This window comes from Dermacentor andersoni, chromosome 6, assembly GCF_023375885.2.
Source record: "Dermacentor andersoni chromosome 6, qqDerAnde1_hic_scaffold, whole genome shotgun sequence".
Classification (NCBI taxonomy): Eukaryota; Metazoa; Arthropoda; class Arachnida; order Ixodida; family Ixodidae; genus Dermacentor; species Dermacentor andersoni.
Genome location: NC_092819.1, coordinates 30,967,582 through 30,988,267, shown reverse-complemented (window position 1 = coordinate 30,988,267; position 20,686 = coordinate 30,967,582). Strand labels below are relative to the sequence as shown.

General features: G+C 46.7%; 1 protein-coding gene across 3 annotated transcripts in view; it reads right to left on the bottom strand.

Annotated features, from left to right (window-relative positions):
* LOC126521478 (cell adhesion molecule Dscam1-like) overlaps positions 1–20,686 on the bottom strand; it is a 149,218-nt gene that overhangs the window by 40,534 nt on the left and 87,998 nt on the right. For 2 of the 3 annotated variants that reach the window (XM_055066034.2, XM_050170187.3), the window contains exon 2: positions 18,320–18,604. The exons of the other annotated variant lie outside the window; for it this stretch is intronic. In XM_055066034.2, coding sequence (XP_054922009.1) covers positions 18,320–18,604 — 285 coding nt within the window. The remainder of the gene's footprint in view (positions 1–18,319; positions 18,605–20,686) is intronic. 3 annotated transcript variants of the gene reach the window in all.

Below are 20,686 nucleotides of genomic sequence, written 5' to 3'. Positions count from 1 at the left end.
GTTCTTTTTATTTTTATTTGTTGTTATAGTAACCGTCCTATTTCGGGGGAAAAAAGCACACCTAGACGCTGAATTACGTCCTTCTCATTAAGCTAACGAACGTTGGAATTCTTTCATTGAAAGTGTGCTGGAGGAGACTGCACAAGCATCGCGCTTTCCGAACGTTCGATTCTCCTCATGCGTGACTGAGTAGTCAGCGTTCAATTGGCGCTACCGCCTTGTGGTGCTGACGACGGCTGACGACGGCTGACGAAAGAGCGGCGCCGGCGAATCACGAGCGGCAAGTGAACGTTCGGAAAGCGAGATGATTGCGCGATCTCACCTCGCAAAACTATTTAGTAAGAACTAAAGACAAAGAAAAGATCGAATGTGCTCTCTCTCTCTCTCTCTCTCTCTCTCTCTATATATATATATATATATATATATATATATATATATGTGTGTGTGTATGTGTGTGTGTGTGTGTGTGTTTGTGTGTGTGTGTGTGTGTGTGTGTGTGTGTGTGTGTGTCTGTGTGTGTGTGTGTGTGTGTGTGTGTGTGTGTGTGTGTAAAACATATAAATGTAGCGCAGAGTAAAAGGATGGATGCTTTACTCGAATGAAATAAAAGGAAGTATCCCAACGGCATCGACTACTTCGCAGCGCTGAATTTGGTTCTTGCAAATTTACATTTAGAAATAAAGCAGGTTGAGCAGGAAACAAGTGCACCTGGTCCAAGGTCCAACGTGCCCGATACGGCTTTACTAACCCCATCCATTATACAAGTGTCGTGTCACATTTATACTCAGCCGTGAAAGTCTGTCACGTCAATATATATATATATATATATATATATATCCTTTGTCATATCATCATATCATCAGCATCCATCATGTCCTTCATCATATATTGTCGTGAAGCACTTCGAGCAGTAGGCGTTCGCGACTAGAACGGTAGAGCAGCAAGAGGGAGTGCAGCCGATCGAGCACCGAAACAATGTTTGTCTGTCGTCGTCGTTCTCTCTCTCAAAGCCACAGCCCCACTGCTCCTTAGTTTATAGCACTATATATATATATATATATATATATATATATATTCCTGCCGGTGGCTCCCGCCTCAACGTCCATTGCCAATTTCTCTCGCGATACGATCAGCCTTCTGAGTGCCCGATGTTTCACACAAACCGAGAAAAGGGAGAGTGTAGTATCACCAATCACTGACCGTTACGAAGAACCTGGGCCCGTATTCACAAAGTCTTCTTACGATTACAGCGCTCGTGCCAGCCAATGGTGATGTAGGACATATTATTAGCGAAAACAGCACTTACGGAACGAAAAGCTTTGTGAATTCGGCCCCCGGTGTTCGACGGGCCTTGGCACCATCTCCCGCGCGTATTCCTTGCCTGTTGCTTCAGTCTTTTACTTTTTCTGGTTAACCTCCGTGCCTTTTCGTTGTTTCTTTCTCTCTTTTCCTCTATCTTTTCTTTGCCTATCCAGTCCTTCCTATGCGGAGTACTAGTAAAACATATAACTAACCTCTGTGACACTTGCTTAAATAAATTAATATGTAGCAGATAAAAGCGCGTAATTGTAGACCGCTACTTCTCGCATAACGTCTGTTAACAAATTGTACAGAGACGCTGTATAACCAATGCTTACTGGCACATTAGCGTAGTGCGTGAGATTTATGTATCATTATTAAACTACAGCAACAAGCACATAAGAGAAATTACAAGAGGATTTGCACAGTAACGTACAAAAACATGGGATCACACAGTAATGCACAGTAATACACAGTAATTTGCACAGTAATGTACAAGAACCTGGGATCGCTGGGAGAGGGCTGCGTGCTATACAGCAGATATAAACAGGAGGATAACGATGGCGATGACGCATAGACTGACTGCACTATATCTATATATATATATATATATATATAGTACTGCGACGCAGTTTTACAATATGACGCGATGAACGAAGGGGGAAATTAAGGACGGATAAATAGGTTCAATACGCAGTTAGCATCACAAATACAAAGTTACAACGCCTTTTTATATCTTCTCTCGAATGTCTTTCATTTTCTTTGGAGGAGGAAGAGGAGGTTACGGTTAAGAATGGCAATATTTATTCTTCATTATAAACTAGAATAAACCAGCCATTTCTTGGCGAATCCCCCCATAGTGGGTAGGAGCAGCATACAACTACCCCGCCGCTGACGTGGTACCTGTTTCACTCAAGGCGAGCGCCCAAACTATCCCGCGACCAGGAACGCCTCTCTAACGCGCCATAGCCCAGCTACATAGGATCCCGCATTCGACAGGCGAGGACGTCGCAAAGCCGACGTTGACCAATCTCTTTCCACGGTTAGATCGATAAGGAAGGCCTCGGGGGCCGGAAAACGGAAGGCACGCTGATACCCATGGATGATTGATGCAGTGCCCAGCGAGACCGCTCAGCACGCCTCCGTCATAACTAAAGGATGATTCTCGAACGCCCGGACAGTTGATGCCGGAATCCGCGCGCCCAGAGCGCATAACAGACTATAGGAAGGTCGGACGTATAGTGCACCTCAGCAGACGTATAGCTCCCATTCGCGAGGCACCTAATCAATAACTAACCACCGGGAAGAGATATACTATGTTTACTGTTTAGGTTTGGTGTATAGTGAGGTTTTAGCCTGAAGGATTGACGCGTACTGTTTTGGTAAGGTGGCTATAGGGGGAACGGAAAGCGATGTGGCCGTTAATCAATGTCGGAGTCGAAAACTAATTGGCGCTTTAGAACCGGTTCATCTTTAAATCCGTAATGATGAACACAGCTCCATCAGTCCTCAGCCATCAACATTTCTTGCAGAACTGTGCATTGTGTGTATTTGTTCTTATTGCTACACGCCTCGGACGTTTATACTTATGACAGCCCCGCGTGTCCAGTCAGTTGTAGAACCTGCACACGGACAAATATCGAAAATGTATTAATACTTAATTATGCTCGTAACTACGCTTATCTTTCGGCGGAAATAAATTCCACTAATTATGCAGCATTCACCCAAATACAAAACTGTGTTCTGAATCTTCCGTTCCGTCTAGACGAGTTTGTTATTACGTTGCGCATACGCTTACCGCCTGCTGGCTGTGTTGAACTTTGAACTACAAGAAAAAAGTAAAAACGCGTATTAAACACTCGCAAGTAACGCCTATTGAATGAAATCCATCACGCTCGCTCCTCGGACGATCCTGTCAAAAGAGCTTCCCTTCATTCGAGCCCATGTGTCCTGATTAAAACAGGTCGTGCATTAAGTAAAGGCCATGGGAGATCGCAATAGCATCTCGATCTGATAACGTACAGCTGCGTTCGCCGCAGGAATGCCGCGACCGCATCCTCTCCCTTCTCAGCGAGCGAGCGGCGTTATCTAAGCGAAGCCGTGCGCCGAGTGACAGCACTGACGCTCCTTTTCACGTCCTCATTTGTTTACCGCGCTCGTTGCGTATAAGAGCAGGCCTCTTCTTCGAGTGCTCGCCTGCGGATCTTCGCTTGGGCGACCTCGATGCAGGCGTCGGGTGTCTCTCCCTCGGTAAACGCGGTGCAATGGCGCATGCGCGGAGGCCGCAAAAGGAGATCGGGTTACGGTTCGGTGACACCCGCGGTCGAAGGCTGCGGCATAAACGGGCGCTCGGTCTTGCCTTTGGAGACGCGCCGTGGCAGCTGCAAGAACAGTCCCCAGGAAGCGGCTTTTAATGTCGCAACAAGGAAGTGCTTTGTGATTGTTGATCGTTGCCACTGTTGCAAGGCTAGTCGAGGACTGGGAACTGTCGGCAGTGTACGATGACGAGCGGAGGGATTGGTGTGTGTGCGAGCACGACCCGCTCGATCAAAGAGCTGTCTCGTGCGTTTTCATCCAGCGACCGCGAAAAAGTGCGCGGGCTGTCCAAAGGATCGTCGATTGGTCAAGGTTTTCTCGTAAGAGCCGGCACGTTCCACACGTCACGCCAACATTTGATTTCACAAAAGTTTCGCTCCGAGATACGCCGCCTAACATATTTCGAACGCAAAGGGAAAGCTGTCGTCGTTAAGACTGTGTCGTCGTTCGACACAGTTTCCAGATCACAGTCTCAAATGTGTCGTTGAGATTTAGTGACTTCGGCGCGCGGCGTTATCTATCATTCATTCATTCTAACTATTTTCTTTTTTCAGCTTCAACAATTGCTCATGTCATTAGTGGTGACGCTACGTTTTACCTTTACTAACTTGAAAGTTTTCTGGTTCTCTTCTCCAATAAGTTATTCGGGCAAACGCAGCCAACATCGCTGATCATAATATCGATGCGAAATTCGTCCCTCTATAAGCCCGCCATCGGCCCATCCCAGCAGCTTCAAACTGAGTATATATCACTCAAAAGCGCGGAAAGTATCAAGTTTCATCGACTAGATGTCCTACGTTAAAACCTATCACGAGCCGCTTCAGTTCAAGTGCTTACACCGCTTAAATACGTACCGGCCGCCATGCGAATAATTTTATGCGATCGAATGTCCTTAATTGAAGCATTTAGATGTGCTAGGCCTCTCTTCTTGTCCTTTGTGTTTTTCGACTGTTTTTTCCTTCAAGTATGTACCAACTGGCCCGGATTTCAACCCTTCTGCAAAGCGTTTATTTATTATTTTTTTGAAGCGTTTGAAGGAACATGTCACAAGTTACGAAAGCAGCGCACGAGCCTCACAACATTTAAAATGAATTGCGTGCTGTTGCTGACAATTCTTAGCTATAGGTGCTCGTGTCTGCATCTTCTCTAGTAAAGCTCAGTTCAGTTACACGCAAAATTCACCCCATGCATGAACTGTGCAGAACAAATGTCGAAAGCCACCACAAATGCGACTGAGACAGCGGGCAAAAAGAGAAAGAAAAAACGAATAAGAGCAGATGAATAAATAATATCATAAATAATTATATAATAATATAAGACGCAAACGGTGTGTTTACACAACAGCTGTTTCCATTCGCGATTGACGACGTGAACCATAACAAAAAGAAAATCGTTTCGCCGACCAACAGCATCTTTATACTTAGCTGTTGCTTGCGTGCCTCGTTCGATCCTCTTCAACATGAGCGCGCGTTCTTTTTTCTACGCCTCGTCTCTCGGTGTTCGCGAGCTCACGAAGCGTGCGTCTGGTGTGTATTGATCGTGGGAACTGATGCACTCATACGCACCTGTTCGTGACGTAGCACACTAGAAGGTTTTGCTGCTATAACAAAGAAAATTATTTCCATTGATAGCAGAAACAGCCCCGAAATGAGGAGGGCCATACGAAGAAGCGACGAGAATATCTATCTATCTATCTATCTATCTATCTATCTATCTATCTATCTATCTATCTATCTATCTATCTATCTATCTATCTATCTATCTATCTATCTATCTATCTATCTATCTATCTATCTGTCTATCCGTCCGTCCGTCCGTCCGTCCGTCCGTCCGTCCGTCCGTCCGTCTGTCTGTCTGTCTGTCTACACAGAGAAAAGTCAGCGGTAATCATATTAACTAAGGAAACATATAAAACAGTCAAACGACATTGAACATGACGGAAAAACGAATATCCTAGCGCGGATAACGGTGACACGCTGTTTGCAACTTCAAGCCTGTTTTCCTTTGTTCAAATAATTACGTCCGCGGTCATTAGTGGCGTTTGTTCACCACTAGACTCGGCATGCCTAACGACGCTACTGATTTCTTCATCGGAGTTAACGAGTCAAACGTCAGTGACTGGGTATACAGTGTGGTTGCTCAGTGGCTATGGTGTTGGGCTGCTGAGCACGAGGTCGCGGGATCGAATCCTGGCCACGGCGGCCGCATTTCGATGGGGGCGAAATGCGATAACACCCGTGTACTTAGATTTAGGTGCACGTTAAAGAACCCCAGGTGGTCGAAATTTCCGGAGTCCTCCACTACGGCGTGCCTCATAATCAGAAAGTGGTTTTGGCACGTAAAACCCCATGATTAATTATTGGGCATACAGTGCCGAATCCATGGATGCCGCATTCGTCTACTGATTTTGAAGGTGCATATACGCCTTCAAGTCAGATGGTATCAACTAAGACCCGATTCACACAGCCGACAAACGCCCCGTTCCGTCACCGTCACGGCACCGGTGCCCATCATGAGACGGCGTTTCCCTGCCGGTTTCTCCTAGAAAAATCACCCAACGTCACCGGAGTGCCGGTATTCAGGATAAACAGGCGATAAAATGCTGTTTCATGACGGACGCCAGTGCTGTGACGGTGACGGAAAGGGGTGTTTGTCGCCTCTATGAATCTGGGGCCTGAACCCTCGATTTGTAACACGCTTCTTATGTCGTTCTAGTTTCGCTTACTTGCGCCGCACTTCACCACCGCCTGTGTGGTTCAGGCTGAGCGGTGTGCTGTCACATTTCACTGGTTCTGTTTTTTTTTTTCTTCCCTCGGCAATCCGGATGTACATCTACACCTTCAAGACGGATACGTTCAGTGAACATCGGATTACAACACGGCGCTTATACAATCGTAAACAAAACCTCACGTATCCGCCGGCTCGGTGGTTTTCCCTAATTCCGCAATTAAACAATCGCCTTGAACAGGGACGCGATAAAAGAAAAAAAAATGAAAGCTCTTTCCGCGAAGCATCCGGTAGGCAGTGCTTCCAGTTATGATGACGTCAGAGAAAGAGAGGAAAGAGCCACGTCGTGCCCCAAACGTGCTTCTTCCACGGAGCACGCCCCTGCCGCGAATCGCGCGCGAGCGTTGCGAGCGGAGAGTCGTTCATTTCCTCCCGGTCGAGCCGCCTCTTGCCATTACTGCAGTCGTCTATCTTCCGCGGCCGTTCCTTCCGGTCCCGCCGCCGTCGCCGCGGCTCTGTGTACACACTGGCGGAACGCACGCACACACATAGAGGCACGGCGAGAGAGTGTGTGCGCGCACGCGCGCGGAGCTGGCAAGGGGCAGCGTGGTGCAGAAAGAGAGCAAGCGCAGTGCCAGACCGTGTATCGATCCGAAGACGCCGTTTGCTTCAGACGGTCTCAGAGGAACGCGTTCCGTGGCACACACGCACACACCTCCCCGCTGCGCCGTGTGCCGTTGTTGGGGCAGCGGGCAACGAACGACCGGCCAGAGCACGGTACCGTGGACCAGCCGTCCCTTGCGAGGAATGCGGAGGAGGACACAACTGCAGCAGCTTCCGTTTTTGCTCTTCCGAATCATCGTCGTCATCTTGCTCTTTCTTCCCGCTCCCGCGCTTCCCTTCTTCCCCCGCCCGCTTCCTGAAAGATGGGATCGACCTCGCTGACCCGTTTGCCTTTCCTCTGCGAATCCTCTCCTTTCACGTTTCCTCGTCCTCCCCCCCTCCCCCGCTCCCGTTTCATCGGCTTCCTTGCGACGCTTGTTCAAGACAGGGGAAAGGGAGGACGAAGGTTCCACGGTGTACATCTTTTTCAACATGGCGGCGAGGAAAGACTCTTGGAATAATGTGCTTCTCAATTCGCGGAGGTTTTTAACCGCAGCGGCCGCGAGTATTAAGCTGCGCTCTCTGGTCTGCGTCATTTTAACTTTGCTACCAGTTGAGTAAGGTCAGTCTGTGGGGGTATCGGGGAAGCTTCACTTCTCATTGTAAAACTACGCTGATTCAGCCTCGACTGCATGATGTTCACCGCTTTTCGAGTACGGGCTGCACTTTGCATTGTAAAGAAAACAGCTTTAATTGTTCGTTGTGACACACTGCTGCTAGTAGTGCAGTGCAGACCAGGTCAAATCGAAAGTAATCTTACGTTATCATTCCAGTTATGGACCACTGCACAGTGCAACTGTTTATCGCGGCAATAACTGTCATCCATGTTTTTCCATTTCTGGTCGCGATTAAGACTTTCCTCTCAGCGCTCTTCTATACTTTTTTTATAGCGCACATTTGTGCGTGTCCGGTTCTCGCTTAGCCTCATTGTTCACCTGTTACCTCAAGCATCTGGCGCAGATCCTTGCGCACACGTGACCTGTATATCACCAGATTTGTCTCTCCGCACCACTATTTAAGGTTCAGTGGAAGGAACCGAATCGTAATTTCGTTGTCTGTAATCATACACACCTAAGCTTTAGCTCGGGGGCTCCTATCCAAATACATGGGAAGGGAAAAGTCATTTTTCTCAGCAACCACTGCACCAACTTTGATTAGGTTTGTTGCATTAAAAAAAAAAGTTACGATCTAGTGAATGTTGGTAGCGAATTTTTTTTTATTTTGGCCGTCGATATTTTCATAAAAATTGTTGAAAATCACAAATTTTCAGAAAACGAAACTATAACGTTCACAACTCTCTAACTCGGTAACGAATAACGACATCCCATTTCTGTATATTGTATCTGATAGTGCATCTAAAGCGGACAAAATTGATGCATTATACGCTTACATGGCTTTAATATACCACTAATATGTGAGTATGACTTCTTCAATACTCTTCCAAACAATGTAACACATTCACGTAAGATGTGAATTGATAAATCAAATTTGTCCGCATTGGTTTCTCTAACGGATGCAGTTTAGATAACTGCGACATCTGTTCTTAGTGCAGATCTAAGAATTTGTAAGCTTCGTGATTCCGTTTTATTTTTTTTTCGAACTTAACAATTTTTCAAATCTCCTTTTAAAAAATTTGAGCCCTAAACGAAAATTCCGCTTTCAACAGTCACTAGAATTTTACATTCTCTCTCGAATGCAACACCTTTTATTAAAATTGGCCCAGTGGTTATCTCAGAAAAAGCCTTTCTGCATTTCACACGTACTTGAAAAGGCGGCATCGGAGTTGGGCCCGAGCTAAAGCTTCCTCTTAAGATCAATCCACTTAGAGGCACACAACACGGTCTCAGAAAACGCGATGTCGCGAAAGGACTACAGATGAACGTCTTCTTCGGCACTCAGCTCGCCGAAGTGGCAGCAAATTAGTGATGGTCATTTTCTGAGTCAAACATACTCGAACCGTGGTCACGTCTGTCACTGGCGCGGTGAGCGGTTCGTGCACTAGTGCACTTCTTGAAGTGCACCGGCACGAGTGCACTGCCAAATAATTTACACCCTTAAAAGTGAAAAGGGTGTAAATGTGTCTATAACTCACACCACTAGGGTGTGATTTATACAACGGACACCTTCGGGGTGTGAGTTATAGACACATTTACACCTTTTTTTCACTTTTAAGGGTGTAAATTATTTTACAGTGAGGCCGTTTATGGCCCTCTTGTGCGTCCTGCCGCGTGCACGTAGTGCTCACTCTCTTTCTTGGCATCTTTCTATCGCTCCTTTCTCTTGCTCCCTGTGTACGGTAGCGAACCTGACGCTCGTCTGGTTGGCCTCCCTGCCTTTTCTCTCTTTGCTTTCTCTCTCTTACTAGAGAGCAAATAAAGAAAAGGAAAGATAAGCTGATTATCTACCGAAAACTAGGCCACACGGCCTAGCTGTCACAAGTCACACGGCATATGACAATTTGTTGGGCCTTTGTAGATATCGATTCATAAGGATCCGTCCATACAGTTATGGCGTGACAAGGGCCTGCTTGGTGCAACTTGCTGTCAACGCCACTTTGCGGCTGGCACAGTCCACAATGTTGACGCCTTATTTATACGCGCGGAACTGCTAATCCCATATTTAGCTCCGTTTGAGAGAGTTCTTGTACTATTTCAGAGAAATGCAAGACAGGTGTACAGGAGGAATTCTTAATACTTTCCTCAAGGGAATAAAAGGGAGCTCTTGTACTCCATAAGGGTAATACGGAAAGATTGATAGAGTTCCTTTTGCCCATAAGGGAGCACAAAGAGAGTTATTTTTACGTTACTAACGGGAGTACAGACCATTGCTTTATAAGTTAAAGCCATTTTGGGAAGTGTTAGTACAAGGATAACGCTCGTACTCCCCTTGGCGAACTTTTGTCTCCCCTAAGGGCATACTACGGAAAGGCACAGAAATTTAGTTCTTGGATTCTCTCACAGGCGGACAAAGAGAGTTCTCGTAACTCCCCTAATGGCACTATGTAATAGCATACAAGTTTAAAGACGCAAATCCATTTCTGGGGAAGCCCGCAAATTGTAGACAAGTTCATGAAACGGAAGAATTGTTGTCCACACGAATGTACCACGAATGACAATATTTCCTTTTCAGAAGTTTAAAGAGTTCTCGTATTTCGAGCAGTGCAAGAACTCCCTAGACTTCTCTGCCATTCCGTAATGCCCTGGCGCTCACCTTTACTCAAATCCTCTAAGTTGGTACGTTGCTCCGCTTGGCCCTCTCGGAGTCAATGTAGTCCATTCGGGGATCAAGGATGAAATATAGAATAGATATGGGACAAGAAATTGCTCCTGCAGAAGGAGTCACCAGCACTCCATTTGTTGCAAGAGCATATTCAGGCAACAAAATTCGGCAATCTTTTTAGGATGTGCTCCTACGAAAGCGGACCAAGGGATTCCACGATAAAGCCATATCTTTTTATACACCGACTATGACTTCGAATTAAGGACTGCAGTACACGCTTGATAGAGCTCTGATAGAGCATGATAGAGCATTGCGAAGTTGCTAGTACACTCGCCTAGTTCCGTTTGTGTGTCTGAATTACAAATAAATCCAGCTTTTTTTTTTTTTTTTGCGATCTGCGGTCCGTATACTATTGCCCATAGGTGTAAGTGGCACGAATTGCGCCGTGAACCTTTTATATTGCGCACGGCATCTCATTAGCAAGATAAGCTTGAAAATTCTACGTGTTAGACGTCAGAAAAATGGTTTGAGATAAAGAATACGCAGAGGTTGAGTTTAACTTCATAGCGTCATTACTTTAGAACTACCGAATGAAGGCGAACGGCAAGATTAATCGAAACACTTAGAAACCGTGTCCCCACTGCTGCCGGAGCAAATAGTCCAGCGCCGCCTTAGAAACCAGCGAGGTAATTAGGCTTCGCGACGTGAAGGCAATGTTCTTAATGCTCCTCTCGGTTTAGTCGTTGTCTTAAGCTTTGCCATATGCACTGTCCCATCGCTGAAATTTTTGAACAAAGCAAGCAGCAAGAAACAAACAAAAAATTAATAAATAAAGAGATAGAAAAGATCGACTCCCGACTTTAGAAGCTTCGTCTTGACGCGGCGGCGTGTTAATAATTTCGGGGGGAAAGGTGTGAAAAGTAAGGAAATAAGAAAAATAAATGGTCGCGTCCGACTTTCGAAGCTGCGAGGAAGCACTGAAAGGTATTAAAAAAGCCAGATAAGAAGATGAGGAAGGAGACCGCTGAGAGATCCAGCGCCTGCATTGTACGCGTACCGCTGAACTTCATTTCGCGGACTTTCTTTCTTCCTTCCTTTTATTGCTTTTTAGGAATCGCGACGGTTCTCGGACGATATGCCCCGCGGTCTCCATGTTCAGTGGAGAATAATGATGCGCGAAGAGCCGACTGTGTGCCCGTGCTGCGCGCGTGAAGATTTATTTTACGAGCTGGCCACTGGCGCCGTAATAATTGAAGCGGCAACGGATTCCACATTTCCTTTCGCTTTCTTTGAGGTCTCTCCGTTCACCTGCCCTCCCCCCCCCCCCCCCGCCCTTACCCTCCCTTGCTCATTTTGTATTCCCGCTTTCCAGCCTCGGGGTTTCTCTGTGATGCCCAATTTGCTAAAATATATATTTGTAGGACGCGTTTTTATCCTTCTCACTAGCGCAATTTAGGTACACTTTTTATATAAGAGCGGGGTTTGAAGCCCCTATACCTATTTTCTTTCAAACATATGGTTTTCTGGAGATGTCGGCGCTCTTAATTTGAGCCGGCTACTCCTTTTGACATAGAAATGAAAATAATGAATGCTACAGGTATGAAAAAAATCGCGTAAGAACACACTCAAACTTGCGTCAACTCGTATGAGTAAGTCAAACACACTTTATGTCAAGCCACATAAATGAGCGAAACACAGTCGGTCTTAAAAGTAAAGTCACATAAAGAAAACACTGAAACACACAAAGTAGTTCAGTCCCATAGCTACAATAAAGTCAGGGCATAGAGAAAAACACGGAATAAGTTTGCACGAAGGCACATGAAGTTAGGCAGAGAATTTGATATAGCGCTCACAATGAGCTTACTGTAGGTCACAAATAATGTGTTTAGTATATATATTCTTACCGAGTTCCGCGTGCCTTGTTATTTGTGTACAATCGTGTCAACGTTTTACTGAGGTGACAATTATATGGACAATCAATGCGAATTTTCGCCGTCGCCGTGATATTCCGTATAAAGTCTAAGTGCGATGAGATCGCGCCCCTCGAGCTGTGTGCTGTGGGCGCGAGGGAAAGCGTACCAGCGAGAGCACGTGTGACACCATGCTTGTGGATTTAATCAGTAACCGAATATTTACTGCAATTTATGCGCTCGATAAGACTACGAACCTTACTTCATGTAGTTGTTTAATACTTCGCTATCACTATCCATGCTTCGCCTTTCCGGCGAAACTGCGACTCTTCTGTGTGTGATCTTCCTTTGTTATTTTTTTGTTGTTCTTTCTGTCACGAAGTACAACAGTGTTCCACGTAGTTTTCTCCTGAGGTGAGCAAAGAAAGCTTTATGTAAAAATGAAAGTGATACGCCAGCCATGGCCTTTGAAATCGGGCGGCGCGCGCTGCAAGCGTAATCTCGGAGGCCATGCTCCAGCGCATTGCACTGCGCATCTGCGTGGTGGTGGCGCTCCTGCAGGCGGGGCCGTGGCCTAGCCTGCTTGGACGGCAATTGTCCCTCCTGAACACATCTTACGTTGTTAGCACGGTTTATTCATGAGATGTTCATCAACTCAATGTCTCACAGGAAGGCAATCAACAGGCGCAATATTTGTTTCCTGATTACTACGGGCCCTCCAAAGGGCATCCTGAAAGCTCATGTGCGTACGAGTGCCACCTAAGGGGGCAACCCGCGAGCACATATGTGCGCTTCAGTCGCGCAACTAGGCATAACGTGTGACTTAACGTAAATGAGTAATGATTTAACGGCGAAAAGTAGGCAATGATGTTTATTCACTGATTACATCGCGATTTCTGATTTGAAGCAGCTTGAATCATGTGTTACCACAAAAATAAATCATTTGCCTCTGCTGCACTTCAAGTTTGTCATCTACTACATCCGTGAATATTGCCGGTACTGCGAGTATCAATTTAGACTGTCGTCCATACTATAATATTTGAAGAGAGAACACTAGTGATGAAAACGGTAAGGCAAGTTAACAGCTGTCGCCTGAAAAGAAAACGCCGCCTGCATACATGTTCGAGGCCGAGAAGTTGCTATGATTGTTCTTAGAGTCTACGAAAGAGAGATCTCCAACGTTCGGTCAATACTTCTTTTTCGTACTTAGTGCAGGGAAGGAATCGTTGCGTACTGCAGTTCTTGCACTTCCGTTGGCATTCTCACGAGACAGTAGGAAGCTTTACGCACAGCGCTGGCAAGCGTTTCCGCGTGCGCCATACTGAACAAGAGTCGTCCTTTTGTCTCCGCGAAAGCGCAACTGCGACCGGAATCGTTCCACAACGCGCACGGAGCAGCCGAGAGAAAAATGAACAGAAATGTCGAGGGATGGAGATGGCGGGAAGGGAGTCGGCTCCGTTGCCCTTTTCGCGCCGTCTCCCCTTCCGCTATGCCGCTTGGTGGTGATGCTTCCCGAGAGCAGGGCGGACAAAAGGGAAGCAGGCCTAGGAAGAATGGCTCGGCGCCTTTCCGGTCTAGCGCGTATATCGCATTCTCGCGAATTCAAGCCCCGTTGTGCTATATATAGTAAATACTGCGCGCGGAGCCTCGGCTTCGCTCTTGAAAGCGTTTTGTTAGGTCTAGTTGGTTTACGAACATTTAGTAAGAGCGCAGCGCATAGGTGCTACGTGGTGAGAGTTAGTATGGATGAGAGAAAGCTGACGCAGGCGGAAAGGCATGGCAGACGAGCGCGGTCACCTATGTCCGTTTCCGTACGTGTAAACTTTGCATCTTCTTTCTTTCTTTCTTCTACTCTTTCCTTCCTTCTTTTTTTCGTTCTCTCTCTCTTTCTTGCTGAAATATCTGTGTGCGTGCTTCGAGTCTAGCAAACAGCCCTTGTTCATTAAATTTTACATGATTGTGTTTAATTGCGTGAAAATATTTTAGCATGAGTAAAAAGAAAAGTAAATAGTCGCAGGCTATAACAATGACGAAGAAGGCATTAGCTACTGCACTGAGCACGAAATAGTTTGTTCGATTCACTGATTGAATCTATCTGACAACATCTTCGAAACGTGCTTTTTTGCCCGCATTTACTAAGTCCTATTGGCTTGGGTGAGTGACGACGACATATATACCCACACATATTTCAGGGATGTGGGCTTGAAACTAATTGATTGGCTTAAAGTCGAAAAGACGACTTGTGACTGTGGCCATAACTTATGACTGTGGCCAAAGTACAAAGCCAAATAATTGGTGGGACTTTTTTGTGTTCGGGGCAGCCTGTGGAAGGAAGAGTGCCATGCGTGCGCTATACGTTCCAATGATTGTCTTGCAAAGAAAGAAAATTAATCACACAGCACCACTTCAGAAATAAAGGGTGGTTTCGGTATCGTCACATCAGCGTGCGATGAAAGTGCAGGCATTAGGGGTAAGGGGGGGAAGGCTATAGAACCAACGCCTACTCTCGCCAAAAAATTAAACGCAATCAATAAAACGAGAGCAGAAAAACAGGGGAATGCCACCACCTCTGCAGTGCATATCTAAGTAAAAATAATTCGAATATAACATTCGATGTAATCTTATGTCTGACATAAATAAATATAGTAGAAGTGTGATAAACTACCAATTGAGCGGCCAGTTGAAATAACAATGAAATAAAGGGGGGATTTTCCCTTTATTAATTACTCCTCTGCCACCTCGCGGGTTTCCGCAGAACTACTGCGTCTAACAATGAAATAAATATCAATTGCACTGGTTCTCCGACCATCATCAACGACGTTTCGTACTCTGCCGACTATACGCGTAGAGAGTAAGTGACTCTTTCACAGTAATACTTCTTTATTCGGAATGAAAATAAACTGATAATTTGCTTGGGGGTGGGCGTCTCGCTTAATGCTAATCGTTAAATCATATTTTAATGTCCACTGCGGGAGGACGGCCTCTCCCAGGGATCTGTAATTTTCCATGTCGGTACCCCTAAGCCAGCAAATTGACTAATATCATGGCATCACCTTATCCCGTGCCATCCCCGGCTGTGTTACCTTGCACTGGCACTTTTTCTGTCACTCTAGTGGATCCCTAGCTATCTGCTCTACGCATTACATGCCCCGCGTAACTCAGACGCTTCCTCTTAATGTGAACTATAACATCGTCTACCCCGTTTATTGTCGAAATCCACACCGCAGTCCTTCTCTCAGAAGGTAACCGAACAACACTTCACCAACAAGCCCACGTTCAGCACGCTCTTCTGTCTCTTAACGTTACGCCTGTTATATCTTTTATCGTCCATCGCTCGCTATATGTGGACCTTGTAACCGCTTCTCGAGCTTATTCTTTTTGTTATCCTCCATGCCTACGCCTCCTATATATATATATATATATATATATATATATATATATATATATATATATATATATAATACAGCAGCGACAATGCAGGCGACGGCATGCATGGTTTTTAGCCTTCGCTAAAAGGAGGCGAAGTGCCGGAGCGCGTCTCTTCAGCGCTGCCGACACCCGGAACCACGCAGCTGCCACCACGAGCCTCTCCCCCCTCCCCCACCCCCTCCTTCTTCCTCCACCACTTGGAGCCAGAGCCTCGCGTCGGTGGCCGAGGTAAAAAGGCAGCGCGAGCAGCCGCGGCGTTGAGCACGAGCGGATCCGTCCCCCCCACCTCCACCCCCCCCCACCCCCTTCTTCATCCACGAGCTTCATAAGTCTGGCGCGCTCTTCTCGGCAGGGGAGCTCCGAGCCACACGCAGAGAAAGGCTGGTGCGTTGTGCGACGTCGCGCGCGCGGCGGCGCGAGCCACGCGCTGAGGCGGCCATCGATCGCGCCAAGTGCAGCGGCGCGCTGCCAGCTAGACCCCGGTTCTGGGGAGATCTGGGCACTCCCCCCCCCTCCTTTTTTTCCCCCTCTGCCTTCCTCCATTCCTTCCTTTCTTTTCTTTCTCGCAGCTTGGGCGTGGCCCTGGGTTCGGGAAGACGCGCGCTGCTTGAGGCGTGGGTCTCTGCGCGCACTTCAATGAAGAGCCCGCAACGTCTTGCCCGTATAATTATGCGTCGGTTAAGAACGTCGAGCAGAAGTGCAGCGGAATATCGTAACCGGTGGAAGTTTCTTATATATAGAGATACAGAAATAGGAAGACAACGAAATCATGAGGCATGTTTCATAAAAGGCAAACGATGGCGGGACGCAGGAAATTAGTGACTGGGGATGGTGGTGGCAAGTTCTGGTGCGAAGTGCACAAGCTAACTACAGCCACAGTCATCTCGTTACGCGAAAGCCCCAGTTCCTGAGACTGAACGCGGCCGTTGCAAATTAGGAATACGTGAGCGTCCGTGAATCTATGCGTGGGCTGTCGTTTCCATAGGTTATACGTGCAGTGTAAACGTGATTGTAAGCTGTGTAAACGTAAACTAAATGCCGGGAGTCGCATGCGAGTGCGGACGTACTGGTGATAGAATCCGGACTCTTCTAGAGAAGCGATACCGGTGTACGTACGGAGCGAGGTGGAATCCCGGTGGTTAGCCCTCTAGCACCGTTACGGCTAGAAGAACATGTATAACTTTTGTATTCCAGGACATTATTAATTAATTAATTATTTACTTATTTATTTATTTATTTATTTACTTATTGTACAATCAGGGCATACAATACATTAGAGAGAGGAGGGGCTATAATCACACATACAAGGGAAAACAATAACGCAGAAGAACGCAACAAGCAAATCAACAATCATGTCATCAAACAAGTTTTTCGCGCAACTGAAATAGTGTTTTAGACATACAAACAAATCAACAGAAAACAATATGCATATCATATTGACCGCAAATAAAGACGGGGACAGCGGAAGAGAACACAATGACAACACGGGCGGTAACTTTCAACTGGCTGAAAGTTGAAAGCTACCGCCCCTGTTGTTTTTGTGTCCTCTTCCGCTGTCCCCGTCTTTATTTGCGGTCAATATGATATGTAATAAACACCAACTAGGCCAAACTGAAGTCCTTCTGAAGAAAACAAAAGAATGCATACACTGAACAGGTATGAGCACAAAAAAGAAAACTATTATCCGGATTATGCTTGGCGAGTGATCTGCGAAAATGATCAGTGTCTGTAATGCTCACAAGCGAGGCAAGAAGGTGATTCCAGTCGGGGCGGGTTTTAGAAGCGAAGGACTGGAAACAAGTGATAGTGTTAAGACACTGGATGCTAACTCTGAGCGGGTGGTCTAGGCGCGGTGAAATGAAGGGAGCAGGTTGAATGCGTGATTATTGTTGGTAGCCGCAGTCGGGCCTAAGCTTTACATCTTGCACGTGACACCGTCATCGTTCCGCCTCCCCCACATGTTGCGCTAACACAGTGGCGTCCACAGGGCTCCCCAAAAGCCAGTCTTGCAATGGGAAGAGAGCAAGTCTGAGACCAAATATTTTGTAAGGAGATGTAATATCGCTGTACATAAGTGTAGCTAAAGCTGTACTCCTCATTGTTAATAAAGTTTCTCTCTTTCTCTCTCTCTCTATTTCTCTCTCTCTATCTCATCATTGTCATCAACCTATCTGAATACGCTTCAGCACAAAGACCCTTCACAGAGCTTCCTCGCAGAGTCTTTAAAAAAATAATTATGGGGTTTTACGTGCCAAAACCACTTTCTGATTATGAGGCACGCCGTAGTGGAGGACTCCGGAAATTTCGACCACCTTGGGTTCTTTAACGTGCACCTAAATCTAGGTACACGGGTGTTTTCGCATTTCGCCCCCATCGAAATGCGGCCGCCGTGGCCGGGATTTGATCCCGCGACCTCGTGCTCAGCAGCCCAACACCATAGCCACTGAGCAACCACGGCGGGTACGCAGAGTCTTGCATATAAGCCCACTAAAATGCTCTCTCAATTCTATCTTCACATCTCCGACATGGGTTACGATAATGAAATATTTCACTCCCTTCCTCCGTTTCTCTGTCTATCTCTCTGTTGCTCTTAGCTGTTATGCGGCAAACAGCAGGACTCTGTACCCGAAAATTTCCCAATACCACCATCCCATCTAATTCTTCGCCGTCCTCCGCGTTTCACCGGCAAGCTACAATCCACCTGTCGGGAATAACGTGCCGCACAGCGACGACGAAGAAGTGCGAGGCCGCCTCACCTTGGACGAGCAGCTGGCTGGAGTAGGCGTCGCTGCCCTGGAGGTTCTTGAGCGCGCACGTGTAGTTCCCGTTGTGCGCCACTCCCACGTTGGCCACCTCGAGCACGGAGAAGTCGTCGAAGGTCTTGATGCTCACGTGGTGCGCGCCGTCGCTCAGGCGCTGCCCGTCGCGCAGCCACTGGAAGCTGAGCGGCGTGGCGCCGGACGCGGCCGAGCACACAGCGCGCACTTTCTCGCCGCGCAGCACCGTCTTGGGAAAGTGGAACGGCTGCACCTTCGGCTCGCCTGCGGACAGGGAAAAAGACGAGAAAACGAAATGTATGTATATACGTGTATATCGGGCAACTTCAACGTAGTACAGGTTGGAACACAAAGTGAAAGCGAATGAGCGTTCGCGAAGCGGTTTAATTAAGTGCTATAAAACTACGTACGATGCGTGTACAACTGCCTTTGACTGTCATCCTACAGCACGTGTAATCTCGTGCAATGTTTATCACGTACGTGCAATGTTTATTGCGTACGTGTTTATATCGTGCGCGGCTCACAAATTTATTCGCACGTTGTGTCTACACTTACGCAGTACACCACTTACAAGCTATACCGATAAGCAAAGGTCAATGAGAAAAATACATTAAACAGGCTTTTAGTTGCATGGCAACCAGACCAGGTGCAATTCGGAAGTGCATTCGACGCCAGCGTCGCCACGTCCGTCAGAGGTGTTAATTAATATAATCAGGACGTTAATCAGGGCTGCGCCCAGCTGTAATCAGGGCTGAACGCGGCATTCGATGGAAAGTAACCTCGAGCGGCAATCACGCGGAAGCTGTTTGCAGCTTCAATACTATCGCCTAATTTGAAGTGGATGCTGCGAGGCTACGCTCAATATGCGCTGAAAACACGTTTCATGTGGTGGCTAAAGGATAGCGTCATCAGTATAAAGAGGCATGGTGTCATAAACAGGTGCATGCTACATTTCATTTGTGTATTACGTGATTTATCTCTGCTTCTTCTTTATATGTACGCATATATGTGCGTGTGCGTGGAAGACAGCCTTAGGAGCACCCGCTTTCCTTTGCTCGCATACGTTGCTCTTTTCTAATTCTGTAATGTCGGCTCCCTGGATATATTCAGCAATCGCGTTATATCTCGGCTGACCAATTCTTGCGCGTGCTGTCAGTGATTGAACAGACAACAACCGCAATAAAAACGTCAGCCATCACATCCTTAGCCATATCGGCCTCGCGCCACTGTTTGACCTTAGTGTGGCTAGAACGAGGGTGAAAAACGCGTTGTCAGCCACTCCAGTGTAACACGTCACCTTCTGTGCGGGCCTTATTAGGTTAAAATCCAGTGCACGGGCGGAAAGTGAGCGAGCCGTGCGGCGATAGCGGGCACGCTGTCTTTCGTAAAGGCTTTACAGAGATCAACGTGCGCGTACTATATACATCCTCCTGTACAAATAGCGTCGTTTCGAAAAAATGAAAGGAGGCTCGCCACGAGACGAACACATCCCGCCTCGCGGCGGCGCAGTATCGATTTCACGAGCAGCGAAAATGTATTCTACTTCTGAAATGAGATCCTGGTCTCCCTCTAGAAAGTGCCGGGCCTTTGTGGAGCGGCCTGGCATCCGAGCCCGCGACGGCTCTGGTCGCCTAATCTTCGACTCGCGAAGGCCTGTTTCCATGGAAACCAAGGAGTGGTCTCGCGAGGCAGCTGCAAGCGCACTGCTATTGTTCTGGGTGTGTTTTAACGTTGCGACGTTCGAAAATATAACAGCTTGTTCCATAGCTGAGTGCGCGCAACGCCGCCGGGAAGCATATACAGCGGCGGTGGGTTTCTGAGAGAACAAACGAAAGAAAAAACAAAAAGAAAGAAAGAAATCGAGGTTGCTGCGAGTGGAACCTCGAAATTTCGGCCCCATATTATATTGCATGGCAGTTACGTTTATTTCTGGAGCCGACGGCCCAAAACGCGAGATAACGGCACACAATGTTTTCTTACGAAAGGAAATAAAGGTAGTACTAGGGGAGGCTTGCGCAAACATTAACGAAATAAAAAATAATAATAACAAACAATAACGAAAATAATAAAGAACTTAAGAACGTGTTCTTAAATGTTCCATAGACAACGCCTAGTCTACACAAGAACACGTTCCCAAATTTGTTATTAATTTTGTTATTAAACGTTCGTGCAAGCCGCCCCAGGTCACCAACCGACCTACTGATTTATTTATTTATTTATTTATTTATTTATTTATTTATTTATTTATTTATTTTAAAGCCCCAAGATGCTAGACGTGGTTGATTTATCGCGTACAGTGCTGACTCTCAGGTACTGTGTCTCTCTCACTTAAAGTTATCAATTGAC